Source organism: Sciurus vulgaris (assembly GCF_902686455.1).
Source record: "Sciurus vulgaris genome assembly, chromosome: 4".
NCBI lineage: Eukaryota > Metazoa > Chordata > Mammalia > Rodentia > Sciuridae > Sciurus > Sciurus vulgaris.
In genome coordinates this window covers 86614669-86638246 of record NC_136464.1, presented here as the reverse complement: position 1 = coordinate 86638246, position 23578 = coordinate 86614669, and the positions used below count along the sequence as shown (strand labels likewise).

Below are 23578 nucleotides of genomic sequence, written 5' to 3'. Positions count from 1 at the left end.
CCCCCCCAGTTCTTTGACTCCATTTCTAGTTCTCTTCCACCAAGACAGTAATTTCTGTACTCTAAATATATAAATACAAAAGAAGGCTTATGGTTCAAAAATCTTAAGATCAAATAAAGTAATATGTATAAGGCTCTTCTCAGAAAATCCTGAAATTGTTTTCTGTTCAGTAATATTTATTTTTTACTATAATTTTTGAAATATGAGTAAATATGAAAGAGAAAATACAGTGACCTATTTTATTAGGAAAAAAATGATCAATAAGTCATCACTAAGAATGTGGTATACTGAATCAGTGTTTTCAGAAACTCTTTGTACTGAAAGAGGTGATTACTTGGAGGAAACTCTTTTACTTCTCAAAATGGAGGAAAGGATATCCAAACTAAAGTTTCTGCTGGCGGCACTGTTCTTCCTTGCTTACTAGTGGGACTTATAAGCAGACCTCCATGTTAACATGCCAAGGGGGTAAAATCACTGCCCCAAACTAGAACATCTATTGTTTGTAGCAATGGTTTGGAGATTATGAAAAAATCATGGATTGCTATGAAATATACTAAAAGTCTTTTCTCTGGCTGAAGCCATTGTGAAAGGGACTACTGAACTGCAGAAAAGACAAGTTGAAATAAGAGTGTTACTTTATCCAAAGGGATAAAAATGCCCCGTCCCCAAAATATTAAGGATATAATGACTTTAAAATTCTCTACACATTCCCTGATGCATATAGCTTTTGTTTAAAGTATGCACACATATGAATGCATGCACATACATGTTTGAAAACAAGAAAGTAATCAGGAATCATTTGTATTTTGCATATCTATCTCTGTCATTTGCAAGAATGACTTGTCAGAATACCATCTTATAATGGTATAGCATTCTATTCTCTAAAAAGTAGCATCTGGGTGGCATTTTGTCCCTCTAAAACATACAGATATATTTTAGTAAGTTTTTGATCACATGCCAGCAGGGGATGTAAGTCTACAACCTTCATTAAAACCTGAACTCCCCCCCCCCCCCCAAAAAAAAAAAACTGCTAAAAAAGAAGTAGCCTGTCTATATCTTCTAAATTTTTCTAGTTTATTGGATAGTTTGTAATAGTCCTTTGAATTTCAGAAGTATCTGTGGTAATATCTCCTTTTTTGTTTCTACCTTTGTTGATCTGAGTCTTCTCTTTCTTTTGGTTAGTTTGACTAAGGGTTTATCAATCTTATTTATCTTTTCATAGAACCAACTCTGTTGCATTGATCCTGTGAATTGTTTTTTATTCTCAATTTCATTAATTATGGCTCTGATTCTTATTATTTTTTGAATTTTACTGACTTTGGAGTTGTTTGTTCTTTTTCTAAGGATATCTCATTTTTTTCATGGATTCATTCTTCATTTGAAAGACTTAATTTCTATGTCTTTATGCAGTTTCTTCATTATATTTTACTTCTAATTTATACTTTAATTCCATCACGATCTGCTCCAATTGTCCATGTTCACCACTTATATTCAACTTAGTTCTCAAAACTCTAGCCAAGGCAATCAGGAATAAAGGAATACAAATTGAAGAAGAAGAAGTGAAACTATCACTGTATGATGATGAAAAAATTCTATACCTAGAAAACCCAAAAAAATTCCACCAGAAAATTTCTGGAGTTGATAAATAAACTTAGTAAAGTAGCAGAATACAAAGTCAACACTCATAAATCAATATCTTTTTTAATATTCTAACAGTGATTCAGAGAAAAAATGAGGAAAGCCACACCCTTCACAATATGATCAAAAATAAATAAATAAAAAACCTGGGAATTAACCTAATCAAGAAGGAGAAAGAACTCTACAATGAAAATCATAACACACTGAAGAAAATAATTGAAGATGACCTCAGAAGATGAAAAGACCTCCCATGTTCTTGGATAGGTAGAATTAATATTGTCAAAATGACCATACTCCCAAAAGCAGTATACACATTCAATGCAATACCAATACTTCCTTCACAGAAGTAGAAAAAACAGTCCAAAAATTTATTTGAAAGAATAAGAGAACCAGTAAAGACAAAGCACTTCTGGGAAAGAAAAATGATGTAGGAGGCATTGCAATATTTGATCTCAAATTAGAGTATAGAGCTATAGTAACAAAAACAGCATGGTATTGGCATCACAAAGACTGTGAAATAGAAGACAAAACACAGAGACAAACCCAAATTTATGCAGCCATGGGATATGTGTCAAAGATGCCAAAAATATAGGTTGGATAAAAGTCAGCCTTTTAAATAAATGGTACTAATAAAATAGCATATCCCTATATAGAAGAATAAATTTAGATCCCCATTTTTTCATTCTGTACAAAAGTCAAATCAAAATAGATAAAAAACTAAGCAATTAGACCAAAAACCTTGAAACTGCTCTAAGAAAACATAAGGTCAACATTGCATTGTATGAGTTCACTTACTGATGTCCTAAAGCTCAAGAAATAAAATGAAGAATCAAGAGATGGGATGCCATCAAATTAAAAAACTTCTACCCAGCAAAGGAAATAATTCAAGGAGTGATGAGAAAGCCTATGAAATGGGAAAAATTCTCTGCTATTTACTTCTCAGAGAGGAGACTAATATCCAGAATATTTAAGAAACCCAAAAACATCAATGACAAAAAACAAATAGTCCAGTCAATAAATGGGCAAAAGAACTAAACAGAAAATTCTCAAAAGAAGAAGCACAAATGACCAATAATATATGAAAACTCTTCAGCATCTCTAGTGATCAGGGAAATGCAAATTAAAACTACACTAAGATTTCATCCCACTCTAGTCAGAATGGCAGTTATCAAGAACAGGAATGATAAATGCTGGTGAGGATATGGGGGAAAAGGCACACTATTACAATGATAAATGATGGTGAGGATGTGGGGGAAAGGCACACTATTACATTGTGGTGAGACTGCAAACTATTAAAACTACTCTGGAAAGCATTGTGGAGATTACTCAAAAAACTATGAATGGAATCACCATAAGATACAGCTATCACACTCACCCACTCCTCACTGTATACCCAAAAGATCTAAAATTGGCACACCCTAGCAATACACTTCAGTGCTTGTAGAGGAAAAATTCACAGTAGCCAAACTGTTAGAACCAGTCCAGGTGTCCATCAATGGATGAATGGATTAAGAAAATGTGGCAAATACACTCAATGGAGTTTTACTCAGCCATAAAAAAGAATGAAAGAATGATATTTGCCAGTAAGAGGGTGGAAATGGGGAAAATCATGCTAAGGGAAATAAACCAGACTGAGAAAATCAAAGGTTGAATGTTTTCTTTCATCTGTGGAAGCTAGAGTAAAATAAGGGAAAGAAGGCAGTGGGGGAGGGGATCAGAAACCATAAAGATACAGGAAAGAATAGTGAAGTAGGTGTAGGTGAATGAGAGGAAAGAAGGAAGAAAAGGGGGAAGATAAATGGAATGAAATTAACAAAATCATGATATATATAAGGAAACCAAAGGGAATTTCACTTTCATGCATATGCAAAAGAAAGGATGTTTAATAGAGAAGAGAGAGAGGATAGAGAAGGAGGAAGTGAGGAAGAGGGGGTATTGGGCTTGAAATCAAATTCCTTGCAGATGAGACTGAGTCAAAACCAAATACTCTGTATAATTAGGGTCCTCTAATGAAAATATAAAGAAGGGGCCTTTATCCCTCATGGATATATCAAGGAACTTTATCCCACATGGATTGCTCAAATTTTAATCACATAAATGACAGCTAAATTTTCAGAGCAAAAACATATCTTAAATGCAGACTGAAGCAGTATCATGAAATACAACATTTTACAAAACTTTTAACAAATGTTTTGATATTTTCAAAGTGATTTAGCCTGTTTTATAACATAAAAGCCTAAATTAACAATTATGTTGGTGAATTAACCCCACTCACCTTCCATTACTACATTCAGTAATCATGTTGAGCATCTATTTGATGTCAACATTTGCAGTTAAAAATGCCATCACTTAACTTTAGGATGAGATGGCCTTTTGTTTTAAACCTAAATATTGTAGTCAGGCATAGCATAACAATGCTTTGTTAGACAACAGACTGGATAGTAAGAGTAATATAAGAGTATAATGTGTGTTAGACATCTTCACTTCTTTGCATGGTGTGAGTGCAAGCTTATGATTGCATAATGATGAAATTATTACTGAACAATGCATTTCTTAGATCTTATCCCAATCATTAAGTGAAACATGACATATATAGTAAATTATACAAATATCATAATTAATGTTAAAATAAAGTAAGAAATTTGAAACTTTACTGAGGATTACTTTACCTGAAATAACTTATTTCTTGAAGTATTCAGGTTCCTAGCTCTTCTTGTCTGGAAGATTTCAAGTTGTCTTTTTAGTTCCCTTTCTGTATTACAATCCCCTTCTCTTTCTCTTAACAGGTTAATTTTTTTAAAAAAGTAATCAGGATCTCTTCTCTTCGTAATTTCTTCTTGCAGGTGACATCTGCATGTAAATACGTTATCTTAAAATTCATTTTGTTAGAAAGTAAAAAGTACATGTTGTGATCTGTCTCTTAGTATGTTAATTTATTATTCTAATAAAAATTCTGTGTTCTCAAACAAGTTTCCCTTCTTGTGTTCATGTTTTATTTTCTTCTTCAATGTTTCTCAAGGGAGATATATCTCTATATATATATACAGAGAGAGGAAGGTAATTTAGACATAGAAAGGTAATAAAGAACCTTTCATTACTGGGCAATATTCTGTTATAATTAACTGGTAGAAATTATGCAAAAGAAATTTTGAGATAATTCTGTAAATTGACAAGTTGAAAGTTTTTATTTTTTACTTTCTTACAGAATGAATTTTAAGATAACCTATTTAGCCTTCAACTTGTCAATTTACAGGAATCATGCAAACTCATGATTCCTCCTCAAACCTAAATATAATTCAAAGCTGTTTTAAAAATTGTTTACAACCAGTTTAGAAGTTTAGTAGAAATAAGGTTTTATCTTAATGAAACATTAAGTGTACCCCTAGAAATGATTCACAGTACTAGAGAGTATCCTCCCATGTTTTCATACAGCACATATCAGTACATTACTATAACCCAAGACTAGTCTAAGGACTCTAATTCCTATTATTACACTTTTAATCATTTATTTTTTTATTTATACTTTCAAGTGATCTTGATTATTATGTACTTTATAAGCAACTTAAAAATCAGCCTTGGAAAAAGACAGGATCAATATTTAATCCAATAAGAGAGAGTAAAATGTTCTTTTACTAGAGAGGTTGAAACTGATTTTACTTATGTATGAGAGAAGTTGAATAAACTCATCAGTAATGACTTTTCAGTTCATATTTTCTTTCATGGGTCTTAAGAATAAAACAGAGGTTTCAAGATGGCGGCCTAGAGGGTGGCTGCATTCCATGTTGCTCCAGGACTCAGGATTCAAAAGAGGAGATATTGAGACACTTGGGACCAACTCAAAGCAGCCAGGTGACTCTCACCTGTTGGGAAGGCGTCCCGGATGGGACGGTGGTCCCGGAACGCAGGAAACTTTGTGAAGTAGAGCTGCCGACGAGACACCCCTCCCCCGCTGGAGCAGTGAACTCGGACAACTGGGAGCACCGTAAAGGAGGCCGCTCGGCACAGTGCTGGGACTCGGAGCAACCACTGGGGCTCCGGCGGCTGCCCAGGGGAGGAGTGGCGAGGAGAGCTGTGTGAACTCAGGACACCGGGGCCTGCCCTGAGGAGGAGGAGGAGGAGTGTGGCCACTTGGATTCAGAGTGACTGCACCAGAGCTACAGGCGGTTGCCAGAGGAGAAGCTGCGTGGCAAGCTGTTTGGACTCAGAACGACTGCTTCTGAACACCGGGGCCTGCCCTGAGGACGAGGAGGAGGAAGAGGAGCGCGGCCGCTTGGATTCAGAGTGACTACACCAGAGCTACAGGCGGTTGCCACAGAAGGGGCTGCGTGGCGAGCTGTTTGGACTCAGACCACTTCTGAACGCCGGGGCCTGCCCGGAGGAGTAGGAGGAGGAGGAGGAAGAGGAGCGCAGCGGGTCGTTTGGACTCGCAGTGACTGCATTAGTGCTCCAGGCGGCTGCTCAGAGGAGAAGGCGAGTGGTGAGTTGTTTGGACTTAAAGTGACAGCTCCTGAACACAGGGGGGCTGCCTGGAGGAGAAGTGTGGTGGGGCGCTTGGTCTTGAGTGGCCGCACCAGAGCTCTGGGCGGTTGCCCAGAGGACCCATGCAGTGGGTCACGTGGATTCAGAGCCACTCAGAGCGACCACTCCTGAACACCCGGGGGGTTATCTGGAGAAGGAGGAGGAACGGGGAGGGTCACTTCGACGTGGAGTGATTGATTGCCCAGGGCTACCGGTGGTTGATGGGAGGAGGAGGCACGAAGTGAGTTTCTTGGACTCCTAGTGACCGCACTGGAATACTGGGCGGCTGTCAGGAGGAAGAGGCGTGTGGCGGGTCTCTGGGACTCAGAGCGATTGTACGGGGCCCCAGGTGGCTGCTCAGAGGAGGGGCCACATAGCCAGGCAATTAGGTGCAGAGCAGGGTCCCAGGATCTAGGAGGCTTCTTGGTGGAAGAGCCTCACAGAGACACGCTTAGGGCGGAGCGAAGGTTCCAGGCCTGCGGGCAGATTCTCTGAGGAGGGGCAGCCTAAGGAGATTCATCTGAGAAGGGTGAGGCTCCCAGGCACAGGAGGTAGGGCCGGGCCCCTGGGAACTTTGCAGAGGAAGGCAGCCCAGCCCAGGCGGTAGCTGTAAATTGAGGGGAACCTCTAGGAGGGAACTGACCAGCGAGACCTCCCCACCGGGTGAGTCTTCCCTGCTGGGTGAGGTTTCCCCACAAGGACAGTAAAACCAGAGACTCAGGCCCAAACAGGCCTTGCCTCAGCCCGCAGCCTAGGTCCCCTTTGGATGACCATTGGTCAACAAGTGGAGGCACCTCTGCCCACTAGCAGGGATTATACCCCACCTGAAGGCCACTGCTCCTAGAGAGGCAGCTTCCTTGTGGAGCACCGCATTAACAACTTCCTCCAAGACTTCAGCCTACTGAAGGCTGGGGGGGGATATATATAGAAATTTTCAGGGACATTGTAAGTCAATAGAGGAAATCTGCAATATCTCCGCGGTCCACTGATACCTGAACAATATGAGAAAACAAGGAAAGAAAATGCTGCAAACAAATCTAGATGTTACATCAATAAAACCCAATAAAGGCATGGCAGAAGAAATGACAGAAAAGGAGTTCAGAATGTACATAATTAAAATGATCAGAGAAGCAAACGATGAGATGAAAGAGCAAATGCAAGCATTGAATGATCGCACCAATCGACAGTTAAAAGAGCAAATACAGGAAGCAAAAGATCATTTCAATAAAGAGTTGGAGATATTAAAAAAAAACCAAACAGAAATCCTTGACATGAAGGAAACAATAAACCAAATTAAGAACTCCATAGAAAGCATATCCAATAGGATAGAACACCTGGAAGACAGAACCTCAAACATTGAAGACAAAATATTTAACCTTGAAAACAAAGTTGAACAAACAGAGAAGATGGTAAGAAATCATGAACAGAATCTACAAGAACTATGGAATATCATGAAAAGGCCAAATTTAAGAATTATTGGGATTGAGGAAGGCCTGGAGAAACAAGCCAAATGAATGAACAATTTATTCAATGAAATAATATCAGAAAATTTCCCAAATCTGAAGAATGAAATGGAAAATCAAGTTCAAGAGGCTTATAGGACTCCAAATACACAAAATTACAACAGACCCACACCAAGGCACATTATAATGAAAATACCTAACATACAAAATAAAGACAGAATTTTAAAGCCTGTGAGAGAAAAGAACCAAATTACATTCAGGGGGAAACCAATAAGAATATCAGCAGATTTTTCAATCCAGACCCTAAAAGCTAGAAAGGCCTGGAACAACATTTTTCAAGCCCTGAAAGAAAATGGATGCCAACCAAGAATCTTATACCCAGCAAAACTTACCTTCAAATGTGACGATGAAATAAAATCCTTCCATGATAAACAAAAGCTAAAAGAATTTACAAAAAGAAAGCCAGCATTACAGAACATTCTCAGCAAAATATTCCATGAGGAAAAGATGAAAAACAAAGAAGCAAATCAGCAAAGGGAGGAATTATCCTAAAGGAATTGTCAAATAAAGGAGGAAACAAGTTGTGTCAAACAAATAAATAAATAAAATTTAAAAAATGAAGCAAATGACCGGGAAACCAAATCATATCTCTATAATAACCCTGAATGTTAATGACCTGAATTAATCAATCAAAAGACATAGACTGGCAGATTGGATTAAAAAGAAAGATCCAACAATATGTTGCCTGCAAGAGACTCACCTCATAGAAAAAGATACCTATAGACTAAAGGTGAAAGGATGGGGAAAAACATACCATGCACATGGACTCAGCAAAAAAGCTGGAGTATCCATCCTCATTTCCGATAATGTGGACTTCAAGCCAAAGTTAGTCAGAAGGGATAAAGAAGGTCATTTCATACTGCTTAAGGGAAGCATAAATCAGCAAGATATAACAATCATAAACATCTATGCCCCAAACAGTGGCTCATCCATGTATGTCAAACAAATCCTTCTCAATTTCAGAAACCAAATAGACCATAACACGATAATACTAGGTGATTTTAACACACCTCTCTCACCACTGGACAGATCTTCCAGACAAAAATTGAACAAAGAAACCATAGATCTCAATAACACTATCAATAATTTAGACTTAACGGACATTTATAGAATATACCATCCAACCAAGAGCGAATACACTTTCTTCTCAGCAGCACATGGATTCTTCTCTAAAATAGACCACATATTATGCCACAAAGGTAATGTTAGCAAATACAAGAAGATAGAGACACTAGCATGTATTCTATCAGATCATAATGGATTGAAGTTACAAATAAATGAAAGAGTAAAACACAGAAACTATTCCAACATCTGGAGATTAAACAATATGCTCTTATATGATGAATGGATAACAGAAGATATTAGGAAGGAAATTAAAAAATTCTTAGAGGTAAATGAGAACAAAGAAACATCATATCAAAATCTCTGGGACACTATGAAAGCAGTACTTAGAGGGAAATTTATTTCATGGAACGCATTTAATAAAAGAAGTAAAATTCCACAAATAAACGACCTACCATTACAGCTCAAAGAACTAGAAAAAGAAGAACAGAACAGCACCAAAAGTAGTAGAAGACAGGAAATAGTTAAACTCAGAGCTGAAATCAATGAAATTGAAACAAAAGAAACAATACAAAAAATTGACAAAATAAATAGTTGGTTCTTCGAAAAAATAAACAAAATTGATAAACCTTTAGCCACACTAACAAAGAGAAGACGAGAGAAAACCCAAATCACTAAAATTCGGAATGAACAAGGAACTATCACAACAGACAGGATTGAAATACAAAACATAATTAGAAGCTATTTTGAAAATCTATACTCCAACAAAATAGAAAATTTCGAAGACATCAACAGGTTTCTAGAGACATACGAATTGCCTAAACTGAACGAGGAGGACATAAACAATTTAAATAGACCAATTTCAAGTACTGAAATAGAAGTAGTCATCAAAAGCCTACCAACAAAGAAAAGTTCGGGAGCAGATGGGTTCTCAGCCGAGTTCTACAAAACCTTTAAAGAAGAGCTCATTCCAATACTTCTCAAAGTATTCCATAAAATAGAAGAGGAGGGAACCCTCCCAAACTCATTCTATGAAGCCAATATCACCCTGATACCTAAACCAGACAGAGACTCATCAAGGAAAGAAAATTTCAGACCAATATCCTTAATGAACATCGACACAAAAATTCTCAACAAAATTTTAGCAAATCGCATACAAAAATATATTAAAAAGATAGTGCACCATGGTCAAGTGGGTTTCATCCCAGGGATGCAAGGTTGGTTCAACATCAGGAAATCAATAAACGTAATTCACCATATTAATAGACTTAAAGTCAAGAATCACATGATTATTTCAATGGATGCAGAAAAAGCATTTGATAAAATACAGCACCCCTTCATGCTCAAAACACTAGAAAAAATAGGGATAGTGGGACCATTCCTTAACATTGTAAAGGCCATTTATGCTAAGCCCATGGCTAATATCATTCTAAATGGTGAAAAACTGAAAGCATTCCCCCTAGAAACTGGAACAAGGCAGGGATGCCCTCTTTCACCACTTCTATTCAACATCATTCTTGAGACTCTGGCCAGAGCAATTAGACAAACCAAAGAAGTTAAAGGGATACGAATTGGAAAAGAAGAACTCAAACTATCCCTGTTCGCTGATGACATGATTATATATTTAGAGGAACCTGGAAATTCCACCAGAAAACTCTTTGAACTCATAAGTGAATTCAGTAAAGTAGCAGGTTACAAGATCAATGCCCATAAATCCAATGCATTTTTATACATAAGTGATGAATCTTCAGAAAGAGAAATTAGGAAAACTACCCCATTCACAGTAGCCTCGAAAAAAATAAAATACTTGGGAATCAGTCTCACAAAAGAGGTGAAAGACCTCTACAATGAGGACTATACAACACTAAAGAAAGAAATTAAAGAACACCTTAGAAGATGGAAAGATCTTCCATGTTCTTGGATAGGAAGAATTAATATTGTCAAAATGGCCATACTACCTAAAGTGCTATACAAATTCAATGCAATTCCAATTAAAATCCCAATGACGTACCTTACAGAAATAGAGCAAGCAATTATGAAATTCATCTGGAAGAATAAGAAACCCAGAATAGCTAAAGCAATCCTTAGCAGGAAGAGTGAAACAGGGGGTATCGCAATACCAGATCTTCAACTCTACTACAAAGCAATAGTAACAAAAACGGCATGTTATTGGTACCAAAATAGAAAGGTAGATCAATGGTACAGAATAGAGGACACGGACACAAACCCAAACAAATACAATTTTCTCATACTAGACAAAGGTGCCAAAAATATGCAATGGAGAAAAGATAGCCTCTTCAACAAATGGTGCTGGGAGAATTGGAAATCCATATGCAACAGAATGAAACTAAACCCATCTCTCTCACCATGCAGGAAACTAAACTCAAAATGGATTAAGGACCTCAGAATCAGACCAGAGACCCTGCAGATTATAGAAGAAAAAGGTCCAAATCTTCACTTTGTTGGTCTAGGATCAGGCTTCCTTAACAGGACTCCCATAGCACAAGAAATAAAAGCTAGAATCAACCACTGGGATAGATTCAAACTAAAATGCTTTCTCTCAGCAAAGGAAACTATCAGCAATGCAAAGAAAGAGCCTACAGAGTGGGAGAATATCTTTGCCAATCATACTTCAGATGGAGCACTAATCTGTAGAATCTATAAAGAACTCAAAAAACTCTACTCCAAGAATTCAAATAATCCAGTCGACAAATGGGCTAAGGAAATGAATAGACACTTCACAGAAGAAGATCTACAAGCAATCAACAAACATATGGAAAAATGTTCAACATCTCTAGTAATAAGAGAAATGCAAATCAAAACCACCCTAAGATTCCATCTCACCCCAATTAGAATGGCGATTATCAAGAATACGAGCAACAACAGGTGTTGGCGAGGATGTGGGGAGAAAGGTACACTCATACATTGCTGGTGGGGCTGCAAATTAGTGCAGCCACTCTGGAAAGCAGTGTGGAGATTCCTCAGAAAACTTGGAATGGACCCTCCATTTGACCCAGCTATCCCACTCCTTGGCCTATACCCAAAGGACTTAAAATCAGCATACTACAGAGATACAGCCACATCAATGTTCATAGCTGCTCAATTCACAATAGCCAGACTGTGGAACCAACCTCGATGCCCTTCAATTGATGAGTGGATAAAGAAACTGTGGTATATATATACAATGGAATATTACTCAGCCATAAAGAAAGATAAAATTATGGCATTTGCAGGCAAATGGATGAAATTGGAGAATATCATGCTAAGTGAGATAAGCCAATCTCAAAAAGCCAAAGGACGAATGATATCGCTAATAAGTGGAGGATGACACATAATGGGGGGGAGGGAAGGATTAGTGTTAGGGTTAGAGTTAGGGCTAGGGAGTGGGGCAAGTATGGAAGAAGGAAGTACTGTATAGAGGGTAAAGAAGGGTGGGAGGGGTGGGGGGAAGGGAAAAAATAACAGAATGAATCAAACAACATTACCCTATGTAAATTTATGATCACACAAATGGTATGCCTTTACGCCATGTACAAACAGAGAAACAACATGTATCCCATTTGTTTACAATAAAAAAAAAAAAGAAAATAAAAAAAAGAATAAAACAGTACCATGGGATGTAGTTCTGCAGTAGCACACCTACCCCCTTGAACAAGCTCCTGGGTTTGACTCCATACACCAGAAGAAAAAAAATGTATAATTTTTCAAAACATGTTTCTTGGTTGAGGAAAATGCCCATTTCATTCTCTGTTGGATCTGTGAATTCACTTAAACTTTCTAGAGTACAATTTAGAAATCCTGATTTTCAAATGCTTCTTTAAAAAAATGACTCTACTTTAGCCAAATCTACTTTGAAGAATTTAGTCAAAATAAACATGTAGAAAATGATTTCTATAAATGAGGCTTCTTAAAGCAATGATTGCCATACAATTTTTTTGTAAATGAATGAAAGACAACCCAAATCTTCATCTGTAACAAAATACTGAGATTTCTGTAAAGTTGGCTTCCATGTAGCCAGTAGCATTGTCACTGGGGAGAATAAGCATTTAATTGGTAGAAGTAATCATGCCTACCAACTTGTGATTATGTCCAAGATTTTCACACTCCAGAATAGTAAGATGACTTCCTTATGAAATGTCAAAAGCTAAGTCAGGGAATACTAAAACTCCCCTATGTATCTGTAGTTAAATTTTAAAAAATCATTCAAACATTTTCTAAATTTCGAATATCATACCTCATATTTGTGATTTTTTGTCTCCACTCTGCTCTTTCATGTTCTAGCTTGGATTTTACTTTTTTTGCTTCCAATAGCTCCATTTTTAGTCCATAAACTTCATTTTCCATTTTTGCAAGTTTTTCTATAAGTGGGAAGCAGTTCATGCAGTGATATTTTTTATGTTCCATTGTTCTTTGAGATGAAATAACTGCATCCTTGATTTCAGATAGGCTAACAGAATCTGGATAAGGGAAATAAGATAGAAGTAAAATATTTAAATATTTTTCATACATGAAGGACTTATATTTTCACAGGAACTCACTCATGCACTGAACAAATATGCAGAATGCCTACAATTTCAGGCACAATATAATATATTCTACAGAAAAATCTATCAGATGAGACTCATGTTCTTCTTTAGCTTAAAGTATAGAGGTGAAGACAAATAAATGCATAATGTAAGGAAATTGAGTTTTGTAATCACATAATGGAATAAAATCTACAGAAAGATTTCCCTGAGGAAAATATGGCTACCCAGAGAAATGAAGAATGATCAGGAAGCAGTTGGGTAGAGGGTGAAGAAGAGCATTCCAGTCCACACACAGCATGTACTGAAAGCCGTACAGAGGAAGAGTCCTGGAGATCTGCAGGGGGCCCCTTTTGAATTTAGAAGATCAATGGACAACAAACACACAAATGCCAAGAAGCGACTGAGACCAAAGGGAAAAGCACTGCAAAAGATCGGAGGAAACTGCCTTCTGTTCATGGAGTGCCAGGAGCAGTGTCTCTTCCTATCAGTCTGTGGAATATCAGATATTTCATAGGACAAGGGTGGAGTCATCAGCAAGTTCCAGTAGTGGAGAATTCATGACCAACTGATCAACTGACAAATCATAAAAACAAGACTGAGAAGAACCAAGCTCGTTGTCAATAACCTAACTGAATCCTGAAATTAAAAAAAAAAAAAAAGGGCCAGGAGGATGGAGAGTTCAAAGCCAGCCTCAGCAACTTAGTGAGGCACCTAGAACTCAGTGAGACCCTGTCTCTAAAAAAAAATACAAAATAGGGCTACGGATGTGGCTCAGTGGTTGAGTGCCCTTCAGTCCAATCCCTAGTATCACTCCCCCCGCAACAAAAAGCATAAATGCTAAGAATCAAAGAAAACATTTATCTCTTCAATAAACACAAGGGTTTCAAGGTTGCTTTAGGGCGTTGGAACAACCCACTGCCCATACATGTAAAAATCACTTGGACCAACCAGAGGTTGAAAAAGCAAAGGAGGAAGAGACCCATGTGGCAGAAAACACTGTCAGCATCCATTTTACAATATTTACAGCACTAATGGGCATACTCACGTCTGTGAGGAATAATGTCTATACAAGTTTTTCACTACTGCTTTGTTGTTGGAAATAGCAAAATTTTGGAAACAACCTAAATGTCCCATCTAAAACGATGATGTTTCCATATAATGAGTTCTCTGTGGCCATAAAACAATGAGGAAGCCCTTTATGTGCTGATAATATACAACATTCTCTAAGACATATTGTTAAGTGAGAAAAGTAAGGCACAGAACACTTTATAAAGTACATGCCATTTGTAGAAAGAATGGAGAATGGTATATACATATGATTGCATACGTAAAAACATCTCCCAATAGAAGTCTAAGAATCTGGCAACACTGATAGTAGGGAGGGAGCTGGGTGATTTGGGGACTCCTTATGAATTTTGAAACATGCGACCATGTGTCACTTATTTTAGAATGTAAGTAAAATTTAATTTTGAAATAAAAAAGGAGAATAGGTGGCATGAAAGATATAATCTTAAAAGAAATGCAAATTACACATGTAGGGAGGAAAACTGACAGAAATCAAAGAGCATGATGACAGGTAAGCCCAACTACATTAACCATTGAACAAAACAGGCTTGAACTCTGTTGTTTGTCTTATACACAGATTTTTTTTTTTTTTTTTTTTTAGGAAATTAGAAACAATTTTTAAAAACTCAGAGAAGGCAGATGTTATAGTTCATAACTGCACTCACAATTTTGTAGACACCTCCTATGGGTATTGAGGTGATCTCAAGTGTCACGTGCATCTGCTTCAAAGGCCACCTGGGACTAATCATCTCCATGGGAGCAGTTTGTCTCCAGTAAACTGGCTATCACTGTATAAAGTGATCTCTCACAGTTTTTGTATATTTTCCCCACATACAACACCTTTAACCCATAAAATATTTTAATTGTTTATATTATGAAGAAACCTTTGGTCAACAGCAGTCTACTAGTAACTACGATTTTGCAGGGTTCAAATATACACTCAAATTTTTTGACAGCACAGGTGGTTGGCACTCCTAACCCCAACACTGCTCAAGGGCCAAATGTATATAACAATCATGTTAAATCAAAAAGGTCTAACAACATCAATTAAAAGACAGGTTGTCAGTATGGACAAAATAGTCTGATTCAACTACACTTCCTAGAAGAAATATGCTTCCTGCAACCATATACTTCCCATTTCCTATGAAAAATACTTTAATATAGATACAAATTGATTAAACATGTGACAAAAGATAAACCACACTGACACTTGAGAGAAGATGGCTTAACAGGAATGGCTATTTAAAGACCAAATTAGATTTCACAGTAAAAAACCCTAACAGCAATAACCATGGTCATTTCACAGTGATACAAGTTCAATTAATAAAGAATATACACGACCTTGAATGTTTTTGTACCCAAACAGATGCAAAACACTGATTGAATTACAAACAGAAATAAGCAAATTTACAGTTATCATCTGAGGGGCCAAAGCCCCTTACTCAACAAGTGAAAGTATGTTGGGTGGACATATTTGACTCCATGGAAATGTTATAGGCCAGGGCATTACGGGCAATGACTAAACAGACTCCATTTTACCTTGACACTCCATGTTAATGTAAATGCTTCTCCCATGGGAACACCCCCACCTCTGTACCCATCAACAGTTGCTTAGCATGACTTGTTTGGCAATACAAAATGATGAAATGGCAATTCTTGTGTAATGAAAATTGTTCTCTTTTTGATTCCTAGTTTCCTAAACAATGTACCATGTTAACGGTGATGTCAACAGCAATGGTTTAGATGTTAGTAACCATTCAGTAGTTTGCACCTACGTAAGGTCATTTTGACTCACTTCCCCCTCTGCTTATGATTTCAGATCCCATGATGTTAGTATGTAATTTTGAATCACAGCAACAGACACTTATGATTGATGTACTGATTTATGGTATAAAACCCCAGCAACTCTATGGTCAGGGCTGTTTTCCGATAGCCATTTTGGGGGCATTGTGTGACACTCGGTTGGCTGGCTTAATAAAGACTCGCAAATTTGGCCTTCTCAGTGGTGATTAGTCTGTTCTTAAGTTGCACCCCACAATGACAGAAAAAGTAGGCAGAAAGTCAGCAAGAAAGTATGAGCTCAACACCACCTTTCTTCTCACCAAAATGGAACACATGCTAAGATTATAAAATGAATCGTAAATACTGTCATAATGATTTAATCATGCACACTATCAGATCAGAAATCAACAACAAAAATATGTCTGGGAAATGTCATAAAATAATTCTTTCTTTTGACTGAGTAATAGGCCGTTGTGTGTGTGTGTGTGTGTGTGTGTGTGTGCACTTGTATGTGTGTATATTCCATTTTCTTTTTCCATTAATCTGCTGGAGGGCACCTAGGTTGGTTTCATAAGAATTGTTATCCAGAAAGAATTTTGCATGATTCTAAAAGAGATGAAATATATCTGAAGTGACATATATGAATCACACCTATCTTACTAATGCACATTGTATCTATGCATTGAAATGCCACAGTTTACCCCATCAATATGTCCAATTACTGTGTCAGCTAAAAGTAAAATGGTTTAACAAGGAATTAAAATGCTGTGACATAAATGGCAGTATCTGTGATTGAACAAATACATAAGTTAGACTTCATCAAAATTTAAAACTGAAGTTATTAAAAAGAGCTTATTAAGAGGAGGAAATATCAAAACACAAAGTGGTGAAAACTTTGTCCAAAAAGAACAGCTAATAATGGGATGGTATTCAGACCATATAACAAACTCTCCAAAGTCATCAATTAATGAAGACACTAATTTTTTAAGTGGCAAGAGACAGTGGAAAGAATGACAAAATTTCCTGTGCACATTTTTGAATACACCACAATGAATCTCAACACTGTGTACATCCACAAGACTGGAATACTAACTGGAATAAGATATATCCCATGCTTGTGCAAATATATCAAAATCAATTCTATTGTCATGTATAACTAAAAAGAACAAGTAAAGAAAGAGAATTGAAAGGTTAAATGACCAAAAACTTATCCAAATTAATAGTAAGCACGTGGAAATATGCTCAACATTATTGGTCATTAGTGTAATACATATTGAAAGCATACTGATGTGTGTATGTGTGCAGAGCACCCCCATTGGAATGATATAATTTTTAAAAGTTGATGATACTCTGTGATATTGGTGATAGGGAAGAACGGGACCTCTCATACTGTGGGCATAGAAAATGGTAGAAATATTTTGGAAAACAGTTTGAGAGTTTCTTAATCAGGGAATATACAGGGGCATGAGGAATATTTTGTGAGTAGGGGTTTCTTAACTTTTTTTCATGTGTTCTTTTCATTATACATGACAGTAGAATGAATTTTAGGAAATTGTAATACATAGAATGTAACTTAATCTCTTTAGGAGCCAATTATTGTGCCTGTACATGATGCAGTTACCCTTATCATGTATTCAAGTACAAGGCTGGGAAAGTTCTGTCCGATTAATTCTACTGTCTTTCCTATTCCCCTGCCCATTTCTTCCATTTGTTCCTCTTTGTCTAATCTGATGGATTCCTATTCTTCCCTTCCACACACTCCCTTATTCTGGGTTAGCATCCATGTATCAGAGAGAACTTTTGGCCTTTGGCTTTTTGGAGAATGAATTATTTCACTTAGCATGATATTCTTCAGTTCTATCTGTTTACTGGCAAGGGCCATTATTTTCATTCTTTATTATGACTGAATAATATTCCATTGCATATATATACCAAATTTTCTTTATAAATTCACCCACTAAAGGACACCTAGGTTGTTTCCATACCTTACCTATTGTGAGTTGATCTGCTATAAACATTGATGTTTATCAATGCTGTAGTATGCTGATTTTATCTCCTTTTGTATACACTAAAGACTGGGGTAACTAGTAAAAATGGTGGTTCCATTCTAACTTTTCTGAGGAATCTCCACACTGATTTCCACAGTGGTTACCAATTTTCAACCCCACCAGCAATGTATGAGTGTATCCTTTCCCCCACAACCTCACCAACATTTATTGTTGCTTGTATTCTTGATTGTTGGCATTATAACTGAAGTGAGATGGAATCTCAGGGTTTTTATCTTGGAGCAGGTACCAGGGATTGAACTCAGAGGTACTCAACCACTGAGCCACATATCTAGTCCTATTTTGTATTTTATTTAGAGACAGGGCCTCACTGAGTTGTTTAGCACTTCACTTTAGTTGAGGCTTGCTTTGAACTCAAGGATTCGCTGGCCTCAGCCTCCTGAGCTGCTGAGTTAACAGAAGTGCACCACTGCACCCAGCTGATTGTAGTTTTAATTTGCTTTTCTGCAATTGCTACAGATGTTGAGTATTTGGATTATGGTGTTTAAATGTGTTTAATACATACGTCAAAACTTGTCAAACTGCACACTTTATATATGCTCTGTTTAATATATTTCAATAGTATTTCACTAAAGCTTTTGAAAGCATAAAGCTGCACTGCAAGGACAAACATCAAAGACACTGGTTAGGATGCAGCAATGCAGGATAAAGCTAGAGGACTGAAATCTTTAACCTTATAGCAAAGATAAGTGAGAGCCAGGTTTCAAAGGAAGGGTTAACATGATCAAATCTGAACTCTAAAAAATGTGTAATTATGACAGCAGTCTTGAGCACAGTTTCACAAGGCCACACAGCAGGAAAAACAGGTCAAAGTTGACTGCAGACTTCTGATAGAGACAGTGGTACTCTGACAAGATAATGGTCAAGGCACAAGGGAGCAATGCAGCCAATAAAAGTATTTGGAATGCCATTCACAAAGAAAAGTGCAGTTGGAATTATCATAGCTCTCTGGCTGAGGTGTAACATAGTTCTCCATCTATTTTAATACAAAGTATATTTCTGACAGGAACAGATACAACACATCACTGCTCCATGGTGCAGTGCTCAGCAACGTGTGCATCTATTACTATAATATACATAAAAGGTCTAATTTTTATGCAAAGGTCCTACCGTTACATGATGTTTTGTGTTGTTCAATCAACAGCAAAATTTTCTCATAGTTAGGGTAAGCCAACTCAAAATCCTTTGAGGCTGTTTCAGATGACTGACTTAAGTTATTAAGATCTTCCATGGCATGGGCTTGTTTTTTGACCTGTAAACATAATATGATTTGAAAATGTCCTCCAAATATACACACCATGTACCAAATTCACAGAGGGAACAATTTTCTGTCATTTTATATGCAACAACACAGGTGCTTGTAAAAGAGCTAGTTTCTGTCAAAAGGATACTTTTATCAATGGTGACTATTTCTTATTCACTTTCTCAAAGTAGAAGTCTTTAACCTAACAATAGATTCTCTACTTTTCCAGGTTACATTTTATAATATAGTTTTAGACTGAATCACCTAGCCTTTCACAGTGTATTTTTCAATACAATACTCTTTTATTATTTTTAACCATACCTTTTCTTCATTAGACGTTTTTTCTCTGAGCCTACGAAAAGAAAAAAACACACACATAAAACCTTTTCAGGCAGATATTAATATGCAAATAAGGATGTCTAGTACCTTTGTATATAAAATATCTAGATTTTTAATTCATTTCTCCTATTCATAAATTCTACAGGCTATTTAAATTTCAATCATAAACAGAAAGAGTAACATTAAGGGACAAAATAATACTAACCATAAGATCATAATAAAACAAAAATTTAGATCACACTTTTGACAGTCAAAGCCAAAGTATCATGTTACATGCATTATTTGATAGAAATAAATACAAAATTTTTATTATAATCAAAATAAAAGACAAATTTTTACCAAGGACTCAAACCCATTAGTAAAATATGACTTAAATCCTTCTACAAGAGAAAATCTTTTTGTATAACTTGAAGAGTTAGGTTTTCAAAACCTACAGTGTAATCACTGTGCATGTTTCTTACACTCCACATGGGTTCAGATTATTTTCATCTTCACAATTCCATAAGGCAGATAGCATACTAGGTATTTCATAAGAGAAGAAAGTAGGCAAAGAAAGGGTAAGTAGCTTGCTCAAAGGAAGCAAACCCAGGATACAGGTTTCAGGTTTTAAAACATGTGTTTCACAATAAGCTGAAAAAGTGTTATAAGAGAGATAACAGCAGATCAACCTACATTATCATTTCTTATCTGGTTATAATTATAAACAATAATTTCTGAATCTTGCCAATATTTTTAAAATAAAGAGTTTAGACCAAATCAATTTTGAACACCTAGTTTAGTTTCAATTAACTAAAGATTTATTTTTTCTAAAGAAATATATGAACAGGCATCTTTATCTATTCAACAGTTTATTTATACATTTCACAAATACTTTTTCAGCACAGAATCCATTTTTAATGACACTGTTGGTATGGTGAAACAAGGTTTGTATGTTTTAAAACTTTAAAATGCCAAAGTAATATTGGGTAGTAAGTTGTCAATTGCTCACATTTCTGTTGGGTACAAACGAAAGCTTCCATTTTTCTCAAACACCTATTAAGTTGATACACCTGGCATTTTAGAGTACCATACAAAAAAAATCATAGCTACACATGATGATACTCTCAAGAATTTGAACACAATTTGTTTAAGAGGTGTCATCAAACTGCTGTAAATATATTTAATTCTGAAATTATCAGTATGATATAGAACCAACCTCATTATTAAAATGAGGGCATACTACATTAGTTTATGGATATGACAATTTAACTATTTCCTTATTGATGAGTATTTAGACTAGTTCCAATTTAATGATATGACAGTGCTATAATAAATACTCTTAATATTCATATTGGTGTATATATTTGTATAAATGTCCTTAACATATATATTGTATATTTAATGTACCTGTTATGTCTATTAGATATATTCACCTACTGTTTATTATGTATAACATGCACTGTTAGTCCTTATATGTGTGTGTAGGTAATGCATTTACAAGTCAACTTTTCCATTCCAAGAAGGCTCTAGTAATAGATGTGAAGCTTTTAATTTTGAGGAATAATATTTTGAATCTTTGGTACATGCCACTAATGTACCCTTCCAAAAGTGCTGACCAATTTAATGTAGGAACAGTGTATGAGAATGTCTTCTTCCTCATAGTTCCCAATGTTCATCATTAGATAAAATATTCATTAATACATTTGGAATAAAATTATATCTCACTGTTTATTTTCATTTTTTCTGGAAACCCTCCAAGATTGAATATCCCTAGTTAAAGCTTAATGTATCTTAATCATGGACTATGAGTCCAAATGAGAATGAGATTTAGAGAATAACAATCATCTACTGTGAAATACTGCCATATGCTTACCCATCATATTCTTGAAACTTCCTAAGAGAAAAGCACTCATGGTCAGTTTTTCTGCTCTCTTTCTGTTCAGTTGATTCATCATCATAATCACCATCATGATCATCATCCTCTTCAGCACCTTCACATAGGTTTTGTGATTTGTCTCTTTCAGCTGGGTGCTCCTTGTTTTTTTCCTCAACCTTTAAGGAATGTTTGATACTAAGGATAACTGCTACTTTTCAATAAGAAGGTTGCTTTTCTGTTTTCATCCTTGATTTTACCACCTGATTTAGTTTAACTGTCACTTCAAGCCATAAAATATTCTGTGCTTCCTTTAATTTTCTAAAATGTCGTTGAGAGTTTTTGTAAATTCTGCTTTATTGTTGTTCGAGTGGAGAAAACAGAATTTTCCAAAATTTCAAATAGAACAATTGTTCATTCCATATTTTCATTTTGATCCATTCTTTGCTATCTAACATTTACACTCCCTGTATGACTAGCAGATGCAAAAAGGAAAGGACATGAAAGGAGTCCTCTTTTCTCTTTACTACCTGGATCTTACATGAATCATCTAGTTTCAGGGACTGTGTCATTATTGGGCCTCGGTAAAGACAGGAAGATTTTCCCTTTCTGCACTAGTCTTTCCCCCTTGCCTTTTGCAATTCTTTAGTCACTTGGATCCAAAACAGTGAAGGTGCTCAATGCACTGTATGAACTAAAGTTTGCTGCAAAAAAAAAAAAAAAAAAAAAAATAGCACAAACCTGCTGCCTTGTAACTGGAGAGCTGTAAAATGAGATGCTTCATGGACGGGTTATCTACATTAGCCCCATTACCTACTTGGGAGTAAATTCAAGAAAGATTTAATGAGTCTGTCCAAGCTCCCAAGGGGCACTACCTAGCGTCTTGGTGGCACGGAAAGATGCCACAATTTCATAATGCTGGTTCAGATAAATTATCCAGAATTTGCATACTAAACAGATATGTTAAGTGTGACCCAGGGAAAGTGAAGCAATGCTTTCTTGGGAGATGGGAAGCCTCCCAGTTCATATGCCACTACATTTGTTTTAAAAGGATATCTCTGTATTTTTTGTTTATATTTGAAACTCAGTGATCTTCATAAGTCCATGTTCTACATTAGTGTCAAGTCCAACATTTGGGACTGAGATTTAATGCTTCATTATGGAATAAAATCATACATACCAAAATTAACAAGTTTTCAAAAAAAAAATCTTAAAATAAAGGGCTGATTGAAACAGAAACATTACACAGTAGTGATATTATAAAAAATGCGTAAGTATTGCAAGCATAAGGCCCTGGGTTCAATCCCCAGCACAACAACAACAACAACAGCAACAACAAAAAAGCAGAATGATATGTACTTGTCAAGAATGTTTAAGGTCCTTATACTAGAATTATAAGTTTCAATGGTCTGAATAAAACAGATGAATTTATACAGATGAAAGCACAATAGACAGATTAGTTTCACTGGAAAAAAAGATGTTACACCTCCAAAAACTAGGCTATGGATATATTCCATCTCAGTCATGACTTCTTTCCCCGACATTTCCATTTTTTGTTTAAATAAATGCCAATTAATCTTAGTTTATAGAAAAATCAAACAAAAACACTTCAAGCTTATTACATTCTGTAAGCAACTTCCTCTATTCCTATTATGGTTCAGAAGATCATATGGTATAGAACTAAATCTTCCAGTTCATATGCACTTGGAAGACTGATTGACTTAAGCTGATGAAGAAGAAAGATCATGAGAATATTTTCCTGAATCCTATTTATGGAGAGAGCAACAAGCATCTATTTCTAGATACAATTTCATATTTAGAAAACCCCATTTAATACATGAGCTTTTTAAAAGCAGGAAATCAGAATATAATTGATAGTGAGAAAAACCAAGAGTAGCAACAAGAGCACATCTATCTCATTCTGAAGGTGAAAATTTGCTTTTTCTATTGCCAAGAACTCTACT

The 23578-nt window shown here is 36.1% G+C and overlaps 1 protein-coding gene across 1 annotated transcript in view; it reads right to left on the bottom strand.

The window, feature by feature from the left end:
- The window catches only part of LOC306658944 (ankyrin repeat domain-containing protein 26-like), a gene marked incomplete at its 5' end in the record, with an annotated part of 49280 nt that overhangs the window by 5401 nt on the left and 20301 nt on the right, over positions 1-23578 (bottom strand). Inside the window, 6 exons of the mRNA XM_079136225.1 lie at positions 4308-4488; positions 12976-13198; positions 19291-19432; positions 19745-19775; positions 20224-20280; positions 21615-21793. Coding sequence (XP_078992351.1) covers positions 4308-4488; positions 12976-13198; positions 19291-19432; positions 19745-19775; positions 20224-20280; positions 21615-21793 — 813 coding nt within the window. The remainder of the gene's footprint in view (positions 1-4307; positions 4489-12975; positions 13199-19290; positions 19433-19744; positions 19776-20223; positions 20281-21614; positions 21794-23578) is intronic.